Here is a 22,183-nt window from a genome sequence, read left to right on the forward strand (position 1 = left end):
GGGAAAGCACGTGGTCATTTGGAGACTCCCTTTTTGATTCACCCCCAGATCTGGTCATTTATGTGGACCTGGGACTCCTTGTTCTGGGCTGGATGTCTGTTTAGTATGTTTTATCCCAATCCTTGGGATAGCGACCGAGGGAAGACAGAGTGGGGAGTGTGACCCTCCTCCACGGGGCTGGGGTGGGTATTTCAGACGTTTTGATGTGATTAGCTTGTGGCCCTCACATTGTAACATGTGTCAGCCAGCTGCAGGGATTTAGGCAGCTGAGGCATCAATAAATCTCTGGACATTATTTGCCTCAGGGTATTTGAACCCTGAATGGAGCCCAGGGACTCCCTGAGAAGTGCTGGTGAGTTCCAGTCACGTGATAAGGAGATGAGAGAGGAAGGAAAACAAAGCTACTTGCTTAATATGTGTATATACACACAGACACACAGATAGACACACACACACACAGACACATACACAGAGACAGACACACACAGACACATACACACAGACAGACATACACACACACTCACGACAAAGTAAAGAGGGGACACTCCTGACATCTGCAGCCCTCACATCCGTGGCCGGTCCCACAGGCACAGCTGGGATCCACAGCCCCCTCCTTCTGCTGCTCAGGCTCTGTTTCCTTTGCCTTCCGCAAGCGTCTCAGGTCATCATGGTTCTTGACCTTGGGGTGGGGGGTGGTGACTCATGCTTTCTTTCCCGAAAGTTCTGGGCTATTAGAAGACCTGTTTGGACTGCCTGGTTGACCTTGGTTTGTGGTGGCCCACGATGCTGAGTCCTTGCCTAATTTCTGGCCCGGTCGCCATTGACACCTGTTCATGAGGCCATGGGATGAAGACAGAGAAGGCTGGGAAAGATGCTGCCTGGGACCTGCAGAGTGAGTCATCCTGGCCCTTTGTTACAAAAGTCCCTCCTCCACTCAGTCACCCGTTCGAGGCTGCTCACACTGGACACAAATATCTTCACTTTTTTTGTTTTGCCCACTGGGAGCGTTCTATCCACGTATCTTTCCCCAATTAAATTTTTTGACCAAATTTCCTATCATGTTTCTTCCAAGTTCCTGATCATCCAGCCAAACCAATTAATAGATGTATAATCGCATGCTTGGCCATTTCTCCTTCCAAAAAGTGCAACCAGGTGCGCTGCCGGAAGTGCTGCCCACGGAGGGTGTCCTCTCACCGTGTCCCTGGAGGACACCCCGAGCGGGGCCGCGGTGACACGGCTGCCCACTTGTGCTGCGCTCTTTGACGGGGGCACCTGGTCATATAGTTCCGTGGTTCAGATGGCACCCAGTTCATGGCGGGCAGCTCAGGCCACACGGTAATTATACTCTGGAACTGGAGAAATGACCACAGGATGGATTCAGGGACCTACTCGAGCCACCTTGAGACAGACCTGAGATAAAACACCATTCACTGTTCAGCTGATCTCCAGAAACCCCGACTCGTTGGAGGGCCACGGTGAGGTTTGGTGTTCCCAAAACAAATGTCAGTTCATAACCGGGGTCCAGTAGTCCCTGAAAAGTCTGATTATTTCCTTTTCCCCAAAGCACAGTTACCCCGATAAAGGCTATTGGTGCCTTGGGGAAGCCCGGGAGAAAGATCAACAGTATGAATTCTCAGTGATGCACCGGAGCTCCCCCTCCAGGGGACGGAGCCTCCCTTTCCTTCATGGGGGTCTGGGTCTGTAAACTGGCTCCAGCCTGGGAATCCACTGACTGAAGGGCTGTGACCCTCTTTTTGTGATCTGAGTTAAACTTTTGCTCACTGGACCTATACGTGTTTTTCTTATAAGCCCAAGTAAGTGTTTAGCCCGCTTCCTGCCTATTTCACCCCTAGGAATACCCCGATCACCAAGCCAGTGTCACTGATCTGTGCCCGGCAGACTGTTCTGATGGCCGCTGGGACTCTGCTGGCTTTGATTGTAACCTTGCCTTTGGGAGGGGATGGCCCCCATGCAGAGGGCTGGAGAACCATGAAAGTCAGTGATTTAATTCAGTTTGAGTCCAGAGTCCTGTGACTCGGGGGCCAGTGATGTAAGTCCAGGTCTGAGTTCAACAGCTGAAGACCCAGCAGTGCCAGTGTCCCAGGTCAGGAGAAGACGACTTTTCTGATGACATGTAGGGGGCACACGCCCCTAACCCCACCTTTTTGTTCTATTCAGACCCTCCACTCAGGGACCCTGCCCACCGCCACTGGCACCAGTATTCTTCTTGACTAAGAAATGGATTCCAGTGCTAATCTCCTCTGGAAACAGACTCAAAGGCACATCAAGAAATGGTGTTTTTGCAGCAACATGAGCATCTCTTACCTTAGGCGGGTAGACATGGACCACTAACCATCACACTGCTGATGAAGACCTGAAAAGAGTGGCCCGTTTGAGACCCAAGACTCCTGGGAAGATGAATCACTTACCCTCCCAAGGGAATGATGCAAGGTGCATGTTTCCTGTCACCTTCACTGTGGGAGGAGAGAGGTGCCCAGACATGTCATTGCAGAACTGCATAAGTCCGCTGCTCAGGGCGTGGAAGCATCTTTTGAGCAAGGAGAGAGCCTGTGAGCTCAGGGCAGGTTTTGGTCTCACTTCCCCATGAATATGGACCACTGTGCACATTGTAGCTGCTTCCATATGAGGCACAGTAATAATCAGCCTCGTCTGCAGACTGGAGCCCAGAGATGGTCAGGGAGGCCGTGTTGCCAGACTTGGAGCCAGAGAAGCGATCAGAGATCCCTGAAGCTCGTTTATTGACCTGATAAATCAGGAATTTTGGGGCCGTTCCTGGGAGCTGTTGATGCCAGGAGACATAATTTCCAGACCCAACATCACTGCTGGTTCCAGGAGATGGTGACTGTCTTTCCCAGAGTGCTGGACACCGAGAGAGGCTGAATCAGGGCAGACTGGGCCCAGGACCCTGAAAAGAGCAAAAACACACTCGGATCAGTTCAGCGCTGGGCCCCAGGTCTCCCTGAGTATATAGACAAAAAAGATCAGCCAGATTTCCCCATGCTCCTTCCCTGGAGCCTCACCTGTGCCCTGAGTGAGGAGGTTGACAAGGAACAGAGCCCAGGCCATGGTGGAGATGCCCCAGAGTGCTGCCTTCTGAGCCCCCATCCCTGGGCCTGGTCCCCCAGACCTCTCTTATACCCTCCCCCTGTTGCAGAGGAGAGCAGGGCCTCCATGCAAACCTGGTCCTGCCCCTGCTTCTCCCACCTCCACCATGGCCAGTAGTTTCTATGCGTCCCTGGAGGTTTGTGTTGCTCAGAGGATTAAAATCTTTGACCCATAGATGTTGTGTTTCGCTTGTTTGCAGAGGAGAGAAAGTCCAGCTGTGGCCCTGCTCAATGAGCTCCTGGATCTTTTGTGTATGTGCTGGGATGTGACTGTGTCTCTGGGACTCTCTGTGCGGGGGATGCTCTGCAGTGCCCTCTGCCGGATGCTCACTCGACAGTCTCTGTAGTAAAAGAGGTGCCCATCTTGGGGAAACACCTGCTGTTTGCTGGGTTCTGGGTGGCACCCACTCAGCTGCAGCCTGCTCACCTCCCCACCCCCACCCCTTTGTTCTGGAGCATCTGCGCATGAAATCCATGAGCAGATCACTGACCTCCAGGCCACCCCCACAGGTACCCCTGAGCACCAGGTGCACAATCGTGAGGCCTCCCAGGAGGAACAGGGGACACCAGGCAGGAGCCGTGTCCTGACTCTGACAGTACTCTCCCAATTCTGCTGTTTGCCCTCTGTGCAGGGCACTATCCTTTTCCTCTTTTGATTCTCACAGGAGACACTAGATCCATGAGCCCACCGGCCAGTACTCTGACCTCAGAAGAGATGAATGAGTGGAGAGAGAGCAGCTGGCACAAAGTGGCACTTCTGGGCCCACAGCTGTGACATTTATTTCACAATTGATAGTCAAAGATTTCATCTCATTTCATCTTTGTGTTATTGCTTTGGTCACAAGATGTGTTTTTGCTGCTTGTAGGCTCCACTTTCCCAAGTACCCAGGTCAAGATAGAAGTGATCTCTGATCCAAGGAACACTGAAAAACTGTTGGGAAAATATTTCCTCTTGGTTTTCTACCTCAGTGCTTTAAAACTCAGGCTCATCATTCCCGTTTTCCTCCCCCCATTGTTTTGTCTCATTCTGTCCTGTTCTGTTTTACCAAATTTAAAACTGTACCATTGCATCCTGATTTCACATAACATGTAGTAAATACACATTTTTTTCTCCTACCAAATGCACCTATAAAACCCAGGCAGAAGTCATGGAGGAGCTACTTGGGTACCAAGAAAAGGAATCATCAGAGCAGACTGGGGTAGTCACTGGGACTGGAAGGTCATTGAACTCAGAGTGGGTGAGGTTCTATTGTTCCCTGGATTCAGGCAGCCTGAGGCTGGAAGGGCTCCTGCCTGAGACAGAAGAGCTGCATGACAGCTTCCTTTGATCTGGGGGAAGGAAAGAAGGAGAGCGCCAGTGCCAGAGCCGCTGCGGGAAAACTCACAATTCCCTGGCCATGTGCCCTGCTCTCTGTCCCCCGGCCCAGCATCCCGGCTGGGCATTGCTGATGGTGGAGGCAGAAGGACCATTCCCTATGATTTAGGAGCTGTCTTCCCACCCAGGGGGTGATCATCCCCTTTGAATCTGTCCTCTCTGTCCTCCTGCTCCTTGACATGGACACAGGTCCTGTCACAGGAAGGGGACAACAGTTTAGGGGAACTAGTGTCACAGTTTCTGATCCAGTGGACAGAGGAGTAAACTCAGGGTCCAGGGAAGACTGAGGAGATGGTGAGGGGAGATTCGCTAGGAAACTTAATATGCAAATAGTTCATGATGCCTGAGCTGCCCTGTGAGCCACACTTGCATGGATTCTGACAGCAAGTAGCACAGGAGAGACTTAAGGGGGGGGGACCTAAAGTATAGAAAACCACCCAGGTCCCAGACAGGCCTCTGTGCAGCTCACTTGAAGGACACACCCAAAAAGAAGGTCAACGTTTTTGTAAATGGAACTGATGTAGAAACAACGGTGTTCCCACAAAGCTGGGTGTAATTAACCACCTGGACTCAGCTGGGCAGAGAGTGGGGTTAAACAAAACTATCAAGATGGGATTACCCAAGACCCACAGCTCCATCACAGAGTACTGGAAAAAGGGGACAGGAGCCAGACACAAAGGGCCATGTGGGATATGGCTGCTGTTACGTGAAAAATCTAGAATAGGTTGGAAGCACGTGAATGGTTTGGAGGGTGGAGGGACCAGGGGAAGGGGACTGATGGGTGATGGATGAAGTCTTTGCTTTACGAGGATGAAAAATACTCTGGAAGGTAGAGTCTTCATAGATATTCAAGGGTGTGAATGTATGAAAACCCACTGGTTTACTTACCCCAAAATGATGTATGTTATGGATTCTTTAGTGTATTTATGAAGAAATATGAAGGCTTGGATGCTGGAAGGTAGAAGATTTTCCACAGTGATTTTGAAAATTAACATTCTGTGTGGCTGTGTGTGCACTGCGCACGCGTGCTAATGGATGTGCATCTAGACACACAAATGCAGAGTCAGAGAGGAGAGGGGATATCCGAAAAGCACCTGTGGCAAAGCATTAAAACTAGTGCATCTGGGAAAGGTTCTGCAGGAGTTCTTCATGAAACCTCTCCAGTTTGGTTTAAATGTGTAATTATTTCCAAAACACAAACATGAAAAACAAATGAAACTCTGAATTCAGGATAGAAGAGCTGAGTGAGCTCAGGGCAGGTTTTGTTCTCACTTCCCCATGACCGTGGACCACTGTGTGCGTTGTTGCTGCTTCTATATGAGGCGCAGTAATAATCAGCCTTGTTTGCAGACTGGAGCCCAGAGATGGTCAGGGAGGCCGTGTTTTCAGACTTGGAACCAGAGAAGTGATCAGCAATCACTGAGGCTCGATAGCTGACTGCATAGATCAGGAGTTTGGGGGCCATGCCTGGGAGCTGTTGGTACCAGGAGACAGATTCCATATCCAAAATCACTGCTGGTTCCTGCACAGGAGATGGTGACCGTCTTTCCCAGAGTTCCAGACACGGAGGGAGGCTGAGTCAGGGCAGACTGGGCCCAGGACCCTGAAAGGAGCAAAAACACACTGGTCAGTTTAGGGCTGAGCCCCAGGTCACCCTGAGGACAGAGACACAAAGGGTCAGCCAGAAGTCCCCGTGTCCCTTCCCTGGAGCCTCACCTGTGCCCTGAGTGAGGAGGGTGACAAGGAGCAGAGCCCAGGCCATGGTGGAGACGCTCCAGAGCGCTGCGTTCTGAGCCCCTAAGCCTGGGCCTGTTCACCCAGACCTCTCTTATCCCCTCCCCCTGTTGCAGAAGAGGGCGGGGCCTCCATGCAAATCTGTTCCTGCCCCTGCTTCCCCCACCCCTCCAACCTGGACTTGATTCTAGACACTTCTCTATCCCCGGACACAGAGCCAATCTAGGAGAATTAATACTCTTATGTTTTTCTTACTCGGTACTCACTAACCATTCCAGAGCCATGGAAATTGAGCCATCATTGGATGTCCCTATCATCCTGGGCCAAAATCAAGATATCATTTGCTAATAATCACAAAATTTATTTTCTATTTTGTGTGTCAAAACTGGGGACAGGGTCCAGAAGTACTGGAGTTAGTTAGAGATTCAATCTCTTCTCATCCTCACATCAATGGAGAGCTGGGGTGTCCACCCTTCGCCCATCCTACCTCCTCAGCAGGATGGTCTCCTTGACCCTCTGGTCCCTGATTCTGTGGTGCTCTGAGTAGAGGCTCGTGGACACTTATTGGTGTTTCTGTTGAAGGGCTCATGAAGCAGAAGCGATGGGGATCTTGCACCCCAGACTCTCCCTGAGGGGGCTCAGAAGGCAGCAGCTGTGGGACTTGACCCAGGGCAGGCAAGCCACAGGAGAGCCTTCCCTACACTCAGGTCCTCGCTGCCCCCTGGTGGCCGCAGATGGGGCCAACGGTGTCCAAGGAGGCAGCTTAGGGGGATTGACACCCCAGGTCTGATCCCCCACTTCTCCTTCCTCCCCTCCCAGCTCCACTCATGCTCCTGCTTCTTGTCACACAGATCGCATGAGATGGCAAAAGGAGAACCTGGTACCCACAGAGCAGATCCCTGCTTCCTTCCCCGGTTCATGGAGGGGGCCCAGGACTGATGGCTCGTGTGTCTGTGTTTGCGCTTGTGCTGCTGTGTGTGCGTGTGTCTTCTGTGTGTGCATTTACAGAGAGAGAGCGCAGCCTGAGATAGAACCAAACCTGACTTGATGGTGAAAGTTGGGTTTTCCTTGTATCTAGATCCTCATCTCAGGGGCAGGCACACACACAGGATTTGTACAGGGAAGAGCTGCCCATAGGTTGAGAATAAAATCCTTGGAAAGACCTGCTTGCAAGACAGGCCCTTGGTTTTTGTCTGGGAATTTGTTTTCAGGAAGATTCTGACTCTTTTCCCATAAGAATGGCCTGCAGAACCTACAGGTTTGTGTAAACTTATGGTTTAGACTCATCCACTGACTTCCCCCAAAAGGCCAGAATTTCAGTGGTTGCCAGGCAGAGGATGCCTAGAACACTAGCCCCCTGGGAGGGTAAGAACCTTGAGGGCCTGAGGAGCCTCCCTGGGACACAATTCTTCTCGGACATTGTCACGATTTGATGCTGGGGAAGAAGCCCTTCCTTGTGGCTCCCCTGGGACAGGTCTCCTGGAAGCTTCTCCTGGTTTTCTTGGACTTCACCTCATCCTCTGCTGCCCTTTGCTGGCTCTGCTTTGTCTCCTGAAGGAAATCACAGTGACAAGGTTGAGTCTCTAGGATCTTAGAAGTCTTCTTAGTGACAAAAACTGTGGCCTGAGGTCTTGGGGACCCTGGACACAGGATGACCTGAGTAAACAGGCAGGGTCTAAGGCTTCCCCTCTTCTCTCTCCTCTGTGCCCAGGGATAAATAGGATCAGGGGATTGTGATTTGCACTGAAGTCACCACTCCCAGGTCACCCCAAGGGTTTACTCAGCCTTGAGCACTGAAAACTCTCTGCTGCTCCCCACTGTCAACATAGCACCTCCAGAACAATCTCCTGTCCACATTCCAACTTCTGCCCCCCTGACTTTCAGTGTGGGCTCCTGTCCACACCACTCTGGGATCTCTCTGTGGCTCCTGGATCCAAAGGGGGAAGCCCAGATGCAGCCCCAGGTGCCCTCCTGGAAGCTGCTGGATCTCATGTGCTCCCTGAGCCCCCGCTATTCACCTCAGGACACCAAGTGCCTCTCTTGTGGGGTCCCCAGTATTAGGAGGGACTCCTCTGCCAGGCAGCACATGGACTGTCCTTGTTCTGGGGAGAATAGCCACATAGTCTAGCTGTTGTTTCTCCAAAACACAAACTAATGTCCATTGCTTCCTTCTGTATTTTCTCCTTTAAAAAGTTTGCAGTTGGATCATAAATAACACAAACCACTTGCACGAACGTTCTTCATTTAACACGTTTCACTGTGATTCTTGTTTTTTTATTAACACATTTATTGTGGTGTGATTCCTGTAAGGTCAACTACATGCATTTTAGGTGTCCAATTTGATGAATTTTGATAGATGTTGACTGTGATTCTTCATTGGATTTTTTTAATGAATTGTACTTGTGTGTTACAAATATAAAGACAGACAGCGAACAGTATGCATATAATCCAGCAGAAAAATGAGACTTGTGAGTTTCTTTTTTGTAAGTTAATTTCATCAGGGATTCTTCATCTCTGCTCCAGAAGAAGAAACCTAGAGAGGACCCCTGGACCTCCCCTGTGCAGAACCCAAATTTGCTGTGGACTCTGAGGGATAATCCCATCCGTGCACACCCCACCAGTTCCCACTGCCAGGTTATGCAGACATCCCAACATCCACCTTCACTCCTGAGCTCCTTCCCCACGTGCAGTCCAAATAAAGTTGGGCCATCACATTTGATGGGGACACAAGGGAACAGATGGTTTTCACTTGAATCCGTTTCCTTCTGTTCAAAGTTTTTGTTTTCATTGAGATGAAGAGAATCAAAGTATAATTTATCCTGGAAGCCAGATATTTGTTACGATGTGTATTTCCAAATGTATGTGAAAGATTGAATCAAAACTTTCCAAAATTTTCTGATCATGCTACAGAGGCAAAATGAGAGTCTCTTAAGCTAGTGTGTATTAAACTTTAGGGACCTGGCAGGGGGACAGGAGAGGGCAGGGCTCATGGGAGGACACAAGACTGACCACTGCTCAGATGCTCATGAACAAACGTACACATCTGTCCATAAAGAGCCAGACTGTTGTTTAAACTGCAAGCCCGGAGTGAGGACATTCAGAGGGATATTTGATGTCACACCTCAGTATAATTTGAAGGCTATGACTTCTCAACATGTGTACAGACGTATTGAGGTCATTGTCAATTTAAAAAAAAGGCTTTCTAACAAAAATGTAAGGTGAGTTATAAATGCAGATGGATGTCCCATAGGAAAAGAGAGAGAACAGGGGAGCAGACAGAGGGACAGAACGCCCCGCTCTCCCACAGCCATGGGGGAGGGCAGGAAGTAACAGAGCCTATTCCGGGAGAGTAAAAACACTGATTCCTGGACCACAAACCTAGAAGCAGCTATTACTGCAATGAATGTAAAATCTAGAAATGTACCTGGTGACGATTCTCAGCAATACACCAGAGCTATGACCCGATAGATAGTAAGACCTGTGATACTGGTCCAACAGAAAATGCTGGGATGAAGAAAAATGACTATTCACGTGGACACTAGTATGGAATGTGGAAAATATGGGGCCTAATTGGCAAGGTTTAAAAATCAGATTTATCAGGAGGATGATGTGGTGAGGAAAAGCGGGCACATGGCAGGCAAGGGGTGAGCCTGACTGGGCGGGAGTGCTTCCAAACATAGAGGAGCCTTCAATGAAACAGCCCGGCTGACACAGGGCTGCACCTTCATGAGAACCAGGAGACACAAGCACAGAAAAGAGCTGCTCCAGGTTGTAGAAGCCAGAAAACACCGGATGCCAACTGTTTTTCTCTTACCTTGTAGGTGTGGGGGGACCTGTTATGCAGCAAATAGATTCCTAGTGCACTTTGTTTTTCATCTCATTGGTTTAAGGAATTCACATAACTTCAATTTTATGAAAGATTGCATTTGGAAACTGTCTCCCAGTTTCAAGAAGATGTAAATATTGGACCCAGTACCCATGTGCCCACTTTAAAATTGAATTCTCACCATTGTTAGATTAGCAGGGATTCCACCTAGAACCGGCGCTGGCTCCTCACGGGGATGTGCGTCCTGATGTTAAGACGAATGAGGGAGACACCCGCCAGGGCAGCCTCTATTCGGAGCCACCTTGCAAGGAGCCCATCGTCTTGGGGAGACTTTCCCCCTGCAGGGCGGTTCCCGGACAGGGCTACCAGGCGAGGAGAGGGCAACTGTGAGAGACCCAGGGTCTGTCCCCGACCCCCGGCTCAGCCTGCTCAGATGAAGGACAAAGAGAAGGGAAAATAAACAGGAAAACCATGCCCTCTTCTTTGTCCTCCTTCCTCTGCTGGGTCGCAGGTCTCCTTTCAGCTCTGATGCTTCAACAACAGAAGCAGATGGCCAACCAGCAGAGGAAGAGCCATGGGGAGCCTGAGGGCTCAGGGCAGGCTGTGGTCTCACTTCCCCATGACCATGGACCACTGTGCGCAGTGCTACTAGTTGTATATGAGGCACAGAAATAATCAGCCTCGTCCTCAGACTGGAGCCCAGAGATGGTCAGGGAGGCCGTGTTGCCAGACCTGGAGCCAGAGAAGCGATCAGGGATCCCTGAGGCCCGTTTATTGACCTCATATATCAGGAGTTTGGGGGCCGTTCCTGGGAGCTGTTGATACCACGAGATGTAGTTATAGCCCCCAGTGTCACTGCTGGTTCCAACGCAGGAGATGGTGACCATCTTTCCCAAAGTCTCAGACACCGACGGAGGCTGAGTCAGGGCAGACTGGGCCCACGACCCTGAAAAGAGCAAAAACACATTCTGGTCAGCTCATGCGTGGGCCCCAGATCACCCTGAGGATAGAGACAAAACGAATCAGCCAGATGTCCCCATGTCCCTTTCCTGGAGCCTCACCTGTGCCCTGAGTGAGGAGGGTGACAAGGAGCAGAGCCCAGGCCATGGTGGACATGCCCCAGAGCATTGCCTTCTGAGCCCCCAACCCTGGGCCTGGCCCCCAGACCTCTCTTATTCCCTCCCCCTGCTGCAGAGGTGGGCGTGGCCTCCAAGCAAATCTGTTCCTGCCACTGCTTGCCCCACCCCCTGACCTGGACTTGATTCTGGACACTTCTCTATCCGTGGACAGCAGACCTTTCTAGTCAATTAACTCTTTCATCACATGTGGAGTCAGGACAGACTGAGTCCATGACAGCGTGTGTGAAATTGATGCAGCCCAGGGATTTCCCACCTTTCCTGGTGAGGGACATTGTGGTTCCTGTGTGAGGAATCCCAGACGTCCCATCGGTGCTAATGGGGAAAGGAGAGGACAGAGTCCCAGGTGGGTACAAGATCCCATTGCCCTATTTCCCAGGAATTAAAGGCAGAACTGGGGACTAGCATCACCTCAATTCCTTCTTACCCACTGTTGGGAGAGTTCTCACATCCCTCCATCCTCTGCTTCTGGGGTGTTTTGCCAGTGTAGCCTGAGCCTGAGCCCTGGGCCATTTATTAGGACTTCTGAAGATGAATTGTTGGGGCACCAATGCTGTGGGGCATAGGAGGGGTTCCATGGGAGGCAGCTCTTGTAACTTCATACAAGCAGCAAATACTGTCCCCAAGTCCAGGCTGTTGCTGCCCCCTGCTGGCCTCAAGTGGTGCCAATCGTGCACCAGGGATGCAGCTGAGTCTGGGATGGATATCCCTCTGGTGCCACCCTCCCCTCGTCTCCCTTTGCCCTCCTACTCAGTACCAGGACCCCTGAATCACTTGATTCCCCTCTAAGCTCACTTCTCTTTCTCCATGAACTCCCTCTGGGATGGGGTGGGTCACCTGCCACACCAGGTGTCCCAGATGCTCACCCCAGGACTACCTAGCCCGTCCCGCTGCAGCCCTGGCACCAGGTTATGCCTGTGAGGCAGCTATTTATACCAAGTGAATTTTGGGAGCACAGGAGAAGTGACTCCATGGTTAACGGTGGGAAACTTTTGGCATCTGGGATTAGGGAGAAAGGAAGAACTCTGTGGGAATTGATCATTTTGATTCATCACTATTGCTTGGGTAAGTTTCCATCATTTTTATGCTTCTTATTTTATACATTTGTTTAGATAATCATGTCTGTTATTTGAGAAAACAATTAAGCAGTAAAAGCTCAGAAATTCATCAGGAAGGGGACATGGACCAGCACAGTCCTGTCACGGGAAAGCCATGGAGGAGCCCCAGGAATCTTCCACGTGTCCAGGAACTTCTTCCAAGAAGCAAACTTCTAATATTCACGAGGAGCCACCCTGTCCCCTGTCCCACGTTCAGGTAGCACCGGGAGCAAACGCAGGGCTCCCACCTCAGTAGTCCACTTTCTCGTGTAAAACTCTTCTAGATACATGTGCACACACAATAGGACATGAGCCATAAATCAGGAACCACAAATGCCGCCAATGGGGTGGCAAAAGGACCACTTGCAAAAACTACTGTTAATAGCCAAGAAAAACAAAGCAAAGAAATCTAAAATACACAAGAAAACAATTCTCAACTGCTTCTCTGAGGGCAAATTAAAGTTGATGTTTCCCTGCAGAAACACATCTATTCTTTTAAAAAAGGTAAAATATCCCACACAAATGCACAGGAAAAGTCAGACCTCCAGGAGTCATCACCATCTCTTTCCCTTCCTTCATGCCCCACTTCCAATCAGACAGCCAGTCTGAGAATTCTATCCTGAAGCCCCCAGTCACTATCCACTCTGCATCATGTGCTCAGACAAGAACCATGGGACCCAAGGGCTGTGCCAGCTTCATTTGTATTTTCCCCATAAAGTTCATTCACACAAAACCACTTTCATGTCTTTAAAATACGAGTCATTTCAGCTCATTTCAGTTGTGATGGCAACCTGGATCCAGGCGAGAGAGCAAGCAGCCTTCGGAGAGTTGGAGAACTCAGGTTTATCACACCAGCTGGCCCAGAGGAGTTAACACTGTGAGCTCTGGACCCTATGTGCAGGTTTACATACGCTTTTATAGGCTATCACTCTAGACTTGGCAACATTTTGTAACATCCTATGCAAATAAGGTATAACAAAGGTGACTAATTAGTAAGAAACATTGTAGAAATGGACCAATCATGAGTGAGGGAAATGGACCAATCAGGAGTGAGAGAAATAACCAATCAGGAGGGAGCTAAATGCAAATGAACTACTAGAAATGGACCAATCAGGAGTTAGCTCAGGGAACCAATAAAATTTTAGGTGTAAGTTATACTTTCCTGGAAATAAGCCATTTCAGAGGCAAAAGTGAGATAATCAAGCTGGGCCAGGGAATTTGATGGTGCTGGCAGGAGAGTAGTTGCCCCACCTGGGGGTCCTGCTAGTCTTTTTTATGGGGCTTCCCACCTCAATCATAAAGGTCCAATGAATGTTTTGCTTTATCAATGGAGCTTGTCAGCTGGCTAGTTTGCGCTGGAAATGGGGTGGCGGCTCTGAGAACCTGTCCCCTCTGGAGGTGCCAGGGCATGGGGGTCAGAAATGTGAGGACCACTTGCCGCCAGGTGGACATGTGGTGTGGCAGAGGGAGTCCTGACCTGGCTCGGACCTGCCCGAACACTCCTGGCCTCATTTTAGCGCCTCTGAGTGTTCCTGAATAACACTTTCTCACAGTCCAGCCAGGTGGCTTCCTTCCTGGGCCTGTGGACACCAAGTCATTCCTGACTACTGGTGCTCCCACATGGGGATGCCCTGCTCCATTGTCTCAAGCTGCTGAGACACAGTTCAGTTCCACCTCTTTCGTGAAGCCTCCTTTGATCTCTCAGATCATTGTGTTTCCGACTTTCCATCCATCATCATCCATGATCCATCCATTATCCATCATCCCTCCATCATCCATTCAGCATCCATCCATCCATCATCCATCCATCTTCCCTACATCCATCCATTGATTATCCATCATCCCTCATCCATCCATCTATCCATTATTCATGATCCTTCCATAATCCGTTCAGCATCCACCCATCCATCATCCATCTATCCATCCATCATCTACCCATCCTCTGTCCATCTTTCCAACCATGGCTCCCACGCATCGATCGGCCAGGCACTGTTTCACGCTCTGGGACAGAGTGTGAAGAGCCCCCTCCCTCACACCCCCATCTCTCCCTGACACTTCTCAGGTCAAGGCCACCAAAATCCCCAACCTAGTCAAGTCTGAGGTCCCTTCCCAGTCCACTGTGCTCTCCAATTGTCTCCTCCTCTGATCCACACTGTGCTCTCTGACAACTGCCCAGGGGTCTTGAATCCCTATTTCCAGTCCTGACACCTCTTTTTAGCTCTACTTTTACACACATTCTGCCTTCTGAACGCATCTCTGCATGAATGTCCTACAGACACCACAGACTTAACATTCCCCATCTGGACTCCTCAATTTCCCTGGGAAGTTAACTCTCTCTCCTTATCCTCACATCAGTAGGTGTCTCCCCAGGCCAGAAGCCTGGTGTTATCGCTAAATGTTTTGCCCTCACTGAATCACCCTCTGTCTGAGCTATCCAACTGTAACACAAAAATGTCACTAAAAGACACAGAGAAAGGAAAGAAAACACCCCAGTCATGCTCTAAGGGTTTATGATGAGAAGAATCTCAGGCTTTGCCAAATCTGGTTTTCTCTCCCAACATAGTTCTCTAAGCTGGCAGGTAACCTGGGACCAGCACTTTTCATCTCAGCAGCAGGATGATTTGGTCATGGCTGTATTTAAGGTAGGCACATAAGCTTTTGGACATAAAATTACTAGACTAGCAGTGTAAATTCAACCCTTGTTTCTTTCTTTTTTCTTTTATTGTTTGCTTTGTGTTTTTTAAAACATTTTTTATTGAGTTATAGTCATTTTACAATGTTGTGTCAAATTTCAGTGTAGAGAACAATTTTTTAATTCTACATGAACATACATATATTCATTGTCACATTTTTTTTTTTTTTTGCTGTGAGCTACCACAAGATCTTGTATATATTTCCCTGTGCTATACAGTATAATCTTGTTTATCTATTCTACACATTCCTGTCAGGATCTATAAATGTAGAACTCCCAGTCTTACCCTTCACACCCCCAACACCCAGCAACCACAAGTTTGTATTCTGTGTCTATGAGTCTGTTTCTGTTTTGTATTAATGTTCTTTTTTTTTTTTTTTTTTGTAGATTCCATATAAGAGAGGTGTCATATTGAATTTTTCTTTCTCTTTCTGGCTTACTTCACTTGGAATGACATTCTCCAGGAGCATCCACGTTGCTGCAAATGGCTTTATTAACCAGTCTGCCACTCTGCGTCTTTTTGTTGGAGCATTTGAAACAATGTTTCTGATTTAAAGAAAAGAAACAGCCAGCATTGTATTAAGTTGATAATCTAAAGAAACATCTTCAATGTGATAAAGGATGTCTTGCAAAACTTTTAGAAAAGTTCCCACTTAGAGGTAAAACTGCTTTAAATTCCTGGGTTCCCATAATTACTTTCCACTAGTCAAGATATTCCACAGATTTGAGCCAACGGAATGAGATGAGGGGGTAGGAGTGTTAGGAATAATGAGATAAAGTTGCCCTTTGAAGATAATGGGTTAGTGTACTTAAGTAAAATTATCCCAAGACACTCAGGAGGAGTAGAATTGGAAATAATATGAGTGTTAAGAAAAATGACCATACAAGGATGATAACAGAAAGTCAGGTTTCGTCTGACACAGGACATAAATATCCAGGATAGGAAACTGGTGAAACATTTACAACTTCAATAGAAATTCTCTTAAAACCCCTAGGAAAAAACTTAACACAAAATGTGCAACATTCGCATGGATAAAACCTAATGCACCTTGACTAAGGCACACAATAGAGAAAGACATCAATTCTCCACAAAGGGCCCATCTATTCTATGAAATTACTAACACAGCACCAAAGGGATAATTTTTAAAAATTAATAAACTGATTCCAAAGTCGAACAGTGACAATAATGACAGACAACAGATGCAAATATTTTCAATCAGTAATAATGACAGGGTCGTTCTCTGCCAGGTACCGAAATACACTGTCAAGCAAAAATCATTAAAATGGGGTAGAACGGACATGGGAACTGATCATTAGATCAACAGAACCACAGAGAGGATGTGATATGTCAATGATTTAGGGTTTGATAAAAATTGTGTTTATATTCAACAAATCCACGAGATTGTCTCTTCATTTGGAAAATATATAAGTTTATATTCCTGCCTATGCAAAAGTGAACTCGAGGCAGAGATAAAAGACACAGCAGAGCAATGAAAGTGTCAGAATAAAATAGAAAAGAAAATCAAAAGAAAGATGCCTTTCCTCTGTTTGCCACCGATCACAGAAACAGCCAACCTGACATGTGAAAATTCAAAAGGCTTTATGGTGAAAACTTTACCAAGAAAGGCATAAAACAGACCAGGGAATAATATTTATGCCACACGTTCTTAAAGAGGGGTTATATCCCAAACAGATACAGGGTTTCTATCACACTTAAAAAAAATACATCCAATCGAATGAAAAAAATGCAAAATTATGACCAGTAAATTCACAGAAGAAATAAAATCACCAATAAAAATTTGAAACGAAAATAAGTTTCACGAATGATCAAACAAATAAACAACAAATATATTTGTCCTCATTTTTGCTCATCAGATGTGCAAAATAACAAAAGGATCAGCCCTGCCACGTTGTTGGGAAGGATGGAGAGGAACAGGCACTGTCAATCCCTCTAGTGAGTGGAAGCTGGAGCAGACTTTTGGGAGGATCACTGGTGCCGCTTGTGAACATTTCAAAGCGTGTTCTCTCTGACCCAGCAATCCCGCATTTAGGCATCGTTCCTATGGAGACACTTAAGTGCATTTCACACACGTACACAGCACATGCACATGTGTGGCAGTTTCCACTGTAGCATCTGTTCTAATTAAAATTTTTAAGTGGAAACAACCTAAATGTCCATTACTTGGGGAATGACTAGAGACATGCTGGTTCACCCAAACTACGAAGTCTGACAAAGCCATGATGAAATTCTTATGGACTGATGGAGAAAATGTCAACAGATTGTTTGAAAGCTAACTGCAGGCTACTGTACAGAGTATGACTCCATGTTGGAAAAATAAAATCCCAACACGGGTAGGATGTGGTGAGATGGTAACAGCAAATGCTGTTTTATACACTTTTGTGCATAATCTTTGTTTAAAAGCACATAGTACTCGTGTATTAAAAATTATTTCAGAAGATAAAAATGAAATATATTTTCTTGTGAACATTTTCATAACTATAGAAAAATAAAGCAAAAATTAACACTAGGTGGATTCCCACCAGCCAGAGACACGCTGCTGAACTTTTTCTATATTTTCTGATCGGCTTTTGAAAATGCACACATACTTTAAAAACCCAATTTCAGAAACATGATTTTGGAGGTTTTGTGAGAGTTCGTGTGTGTTAAGTCCCACCCTTCCTGCTGGATATTAGGGTTATTTCCATTTTTCTCCCGTCATTAATAATGTCGAATTTCTGGTCTGGAAGCCTCTGGTTACGTCTTTGTAAATTATACAGTTTAAGTAAATATGATTTTTAAAAAATGACTTGCTGCATTTTGCAAAAAAAGATGTATGCTTTCGACTTGTATAGACAGTCCAGGTCAGTGCCTGTTCCTCCCGTCAGCCCTCTGGCACCGCCACTTTAAATCCACTTGCTGCTTTCATCGGAGATCTTGGTACCTGGTCACCGTGGACCAGCCACTCCTCCATCCTCTAATCTGGCCTCACCCCAGTCTCCGATCTGCTGCCAAAGCACGGATGTGATTCTGAGAGTCCCCGACTTAAATCCCTCCATGACACCTGGACCCCAGCATAAAGGACCCCCGAGGTCTTTGCCAACCTCACGAAACTGGGTGCTCCCTGCCGGCCTGTGCACTCCACTCTCCTCCTCAGCCCATGCAGCTCCCTTCACCTGGAACTCCCATCACAGGTCAGAGCCCTGGGTCTGCAAGACCAGCTCAGGCACCCCTCTCCCATCTTACTGTTCCTAACATCGTCCGACGGTCCTGTGCCTGGACGAGCCCCCCTTGGGTCAGGCCTGGACCCAGGAAACTTTTAAGAGCCATGCTGAGGTGCTGAGGTGCTGAGCTCTGTGGGGGAATCTGAGCCAAGCCTTGGTTTCCTTCTCTGGATGCCTTGCAGACTGGCCGCTCTCTTGGATCATTTTATTAAAACAGAGGACACAGTGGTGTCTGTTAACTCTTGGCATCTTACAGTCCTGTGTCTGCACCCACGTGCTATGTGACGTTGGGCAGGTCGCCTCACCTCTCTGGACCTCTATTCCTGTCTGAACGATGGGGATGAAAGCAGGATCTGTATTGTGGGGCCGCTGCCCCTAAAAGAATCAGTGCCTGCTGGGGAGGTCCTGGCCCTGCCTCCCTGCTTCTCACATGCTCAGAGGACTGGGGTGGGGCAAGTGAGGCACTGGGCTTGGGGGCCAAATTTAAGGGGTGCCCCCAAAACTCAGTCATTGAAATAAATAATCTTTCAAATCAATGGTAACTACTAAAAATCAATGCAAACAAATCCACACTTGACAAAATATCAACACTTTAAAGAAAGCCAGTGTCTGCTCAGACCCCTTCTCTCCTGCTGATTTCCTTTCTCACTGCTCTCCCCTCTGGTCATCCATCCCTGGATGTCCTCAAAGGAAACCCCTCTCCCCCTGCACCACAGCTCACTCTGCCCCTTACCTTTATCCCAGGCGTTGCAGGCTGGATGAGCTCCGTGCCAAGGACCCGCTCACCATGGTGCTGCCGATGGGGGCAGCCGGCCAGGGGCGAACAACAGGCCAGCAGTGTTACAGGCCAGTGCCGCGTGGGGCCAGGGCTCTGCCCCCTGGAAACCTCACGGACAAGTTGAGCTGTCGTGTCCTCTTTGGCCCTCAGGGTCAAAGGCAACTCCAGCCCAGCTGGAGGGAGGCCAGCAAGTGCCCCTGGTTTCTCTTGCCAACAGTGGCTGTCCCAGTGTGCCCCAGCCACGTGGCCCCTCCTCTGCCTGGGCTTTTTCTGTCCTGGCACTGGCACCCGGCCCCCTCCAGGGCCCACAGCCCTTACTCTTGGGGGCCTCTCCCAGAGTGGCATGTGCTAACTGCTCCGCTGTGGTGGGGATCCAGGGCTCAATTATCACACCAAAGCCCGCCCCCAGCCCTGCCGTCCAGGCCCCGGGATCCGCACACCTGCCCCACTGATGTCTTTGTTCCACAAGGGCATCTCCAGCTGTGGAGCAGCTCCGAGGGGCCCAGCCAGGCCGTGCAGGGTGACCAAGTGCCCAACAGTACAGGAGTTGCTGAGGCCTGAGTTCAGTGGGCTGGGGCTTCTCTTGTGACCAGTCCCCCGGGCTGGATCCCTGCAGCCTTCACTCTGGCCAGTAGAGACTGCCCTTCCTTGGCCGGGTTGGCCAAGGCTGGCCAGCACCCCCGGTCAGCTCCTCACTCAGCTTCTCAGCCAGGAAGAGGTTTGTGGGGAGGGATCCTCTACCACTTGTTCAAGGAGTGATGTTGAAAGCAGCCAGACCTTGGTCACCTCCGGGCCTCAGTTTCCTTATCAGTAAAATGGGGGCAATTCCTTTGCCACAGGGAGGCCACGAGGAATAAGGAGATCACATGTGTGCTCAGTTGGGGTCTGTTTTGAAGCCCAGGAATACAATACAGGATACAGTGATGCAGTGATGAGAGGGTGCTGCTTATCCAGCACTGACAGCGGAGCCAACCGCCCGATGAGCTGAATTTTCTCTCCCGTTAGAAGATGAGGACACTGATGTTCAAGCAGATTCTGAACATTCTCGATGCAACACTGTCAAGAGGCCAGGCTCTCCCACATCTCCAGGGCATTCTTTGAGGTTGTTGCCTCTGTCTGGGTCCCAGTGCTGTCACGCTGCTGGGGTAGGAAGGACTCAGGGCTGCAGGCTGCACATTCCTGCTTGTCATGGCCAGCACCTGCCCTCTTGCTTTCCAGTTGCTTTTAATCCCCAGGAGCTCTAATATGTACACTGAAGTCCACTGGTGCATCCCTTCTGGTTTTCCATTTCAGCAATTCTGAAAGATGCCTGCCTACCCTGGGCCTCCCAAAGTAACTTTCTTGAGAGGTCCCTTTAAGAGTCATCTGGCCCGTGTGTTTGACTCTGCTGCTACACCTGGTGGAAATCAGTCCAGCCCCTTTCATGGGACATAGTCAGAGGCCAACAGCCGTGACTTTACTTCTCTCACAGGGATGAGGACCACTGTCTGTGGGTCTCACAAGCAAAGGCACAGGTCGCCTCTGTTTGGACCATCTTCTCAAGGATGTCTGTGTTAAAGAACAACACTGGAAAGTAAAGGCAGTGTCTCCCTCTGGAGCAAAACACACTGGCTGTTATCCTGCAGGCAGGATGAAATCCCAGACCGTCCACAGCTCTGGACACTGATGGAGGTGAGAGGGAGGAAGACCTGAAATTGATGGTGGTGATCGTGGTCTGACCAAATTCATGGAGCAGCTTTGGAAGAACCCCAGGCTGCCAGGCCCTGAGCTGAGGCCTGGCCTTCACAACACACTCAGATCCCTGGCTTGGAAATGGGCCGGGTACTGAATAGTAACAGGGTGTGGGCGATGTAGCAGACATCATGGAGGGTACGGGGGAGCCCCTGACCCAGTCCATTTTTCTCCTCACTGTAGTGCTCGGCCCACTCCAGCCTCAGGCCCGGGATCCTCACGCCTTGTGGGCTGGGCGGGGTCCCTCCTCCCTCCCACTGCCTAAGGCACAGAAGCTATGGTTCCCCCTGGGACAGCCCCACGTCTTGCGGAGACAAAGGGGCTGTCTGTAAGCCCAGTGATTCCAGACATTTGCCCCTACCGCTGACCTGCATTGGGCCCCAGGGATTCCCTGGGCCCCCAGAGGCCCCTTCCATCAGTCTCACCCTCAGTGACCCACGGGCTTGGTGGGTGGATGGAGTCCATGAACAAATGAGAAAACTGCCCCCCTTTTGCCCTGCTCCATGTCAGACCTTGGTCACATGTGAGCATCAGAGTCTGACTCAAAATCCTGCCTTGCCAAGTGCACCTGTCCTTTGTGGAGGCATTAAGAAGCTGCCCTGTTCTGCCTCTGCCGAGAGCTCCTCGAGCAGTTCCTAGATGCTCTACCCTGGTGTCCCCAGTCAGCTCAGGGCCAGGGACAGTCCTATGTGCTTGAGAAAGATTTCAGGATGATAGTGCCTTGGCAGGAAAGGGGTGCTGAAGAGAATGAGGTCCCGGGACCCGGGCAAGAGATATAGGCCAATCCTACCAGAATCAGGTCTGAGAGACACGCAGCCATAATTTTACTTCAACCTTAAAGGTAACAGTGGAGGAAAAAGATTTTATGTCAGGGTGATAACCCTCACACTCACACACACTGAAGACCCAACTGGAGGGACAGACATCAGACCAGCAGTCCCAGAGGTGGGGCTGGAGGAAGGGCCGCCCCCAAAAGCACCTGGGGCAGCTATGGGAATGACTGAGCTGCTGTCTGCTGAGGTGGCGGGATGCTTACATCTCTATATGCATTTATAAATACTCACAAAATGTTTCTAAATGTTGTGATTTTTTAGTGTATGTAAATTATAACTTAGAAAAGAAGAAAAAGTGGAAGAAGATTCCAAGGAGCAAAGTCTCACTTAGAGACTGTGAACAAGTCTTGAGAAAGCAGAGGACACTCTCCCCAGAACAGGGAGGGAGGGAGCAGGTGTGGGCAGAGAGGGACCATGGCTTCGAGGCTGTCCTCGCCAGCCCACTCTAGCCATCCTCTGTGGCCAAGCCTCTGTACAGGCAGTCCCCTCCCTGGCTGGCCACTATCTAAGAACAGATGGAACAGTCTTCACTGGTCCCATTTTTTCATCAGTGTCCCATTCCCTGCACTCTGTCCCTTTGTCTGTCCATCACACACTTCTGCAGACTTTCTTCCAGTCTGAACATCACATGTCC

The 22,183-nt window shown here is 49.2% G+C and overlaps 1 protein-coding gene, 1 long non-coding RNA gene and 4 gene segments (V, D, J or C); 1 reads left to right on the forward strand and 5 right to left on the reverse strand.

Annotated features, from left to right (window-relative positions):
- The window catches only part of LOC102512038, a 55,570-nt gene extending 49,264 nt beyond the window's left edge, over positions 1-6,306 (reverse strand). The window contains 1 exon segment of the V gene segment in view: positions 6,217-6,306. Within this exon segment, the coding sequence occupies positions 6,217-6,262 (46 nt within the window).
- The window catches only part of LOC102523413, a 442,357-nt gene that overhangs the window by 73,036 nt on the left and 347,138 nt on the right, over positions 1-22,183 (reverse strand).
- Positions 1-22,183, reverse strand: part of LOC102505801 — a 222,123-nt gene that overhangs the window by 69,814 nt on the left and 130,126 nt on the right.
- LOC102521144 overlaps positions 1-22,183 on the reverse strand; it is a 383,406-nt gene that overhangs the window by 65,984 nt on the left and 295,239 nt on the right.
- LOC102511799 (immunoglobulin lambda-1 light chain-like) overlaps positions 1-22,183 on the reverse strand; it is a 401,923-nt gene that overhangs the window by 54,823 nt on the left and 324,917 nt on the right. The window lies entirely within an intron of this gene.
- Positions 7,546-10,946, forward strand: LOC116660952. Its single transcript, XR_004316656.1, has 3 exons — positions 7,546-7,556; positions 9,172-9,174; positions 10,704-10,946. It is a non-coding gene; the product is annotated as an uncharacterized LOC116660952 (long non-coding RNA).

This window comes from Camelus ferus, chromosome 32 (assembly GCF_009834535.1).
Source record: "Camelus ferus isolate YT-003-E chromosome 32, BCGSAC_Cfer_1.0, whole genome shotgun sequence".
In the NCBI taxonomy this organism is placed as follows: domain Eukaryota; kingdom Metazoa; phylum Chordata; class Mammalia; order Artiodactyla; family Camelidae; genus Camelus; species Camelus ferus.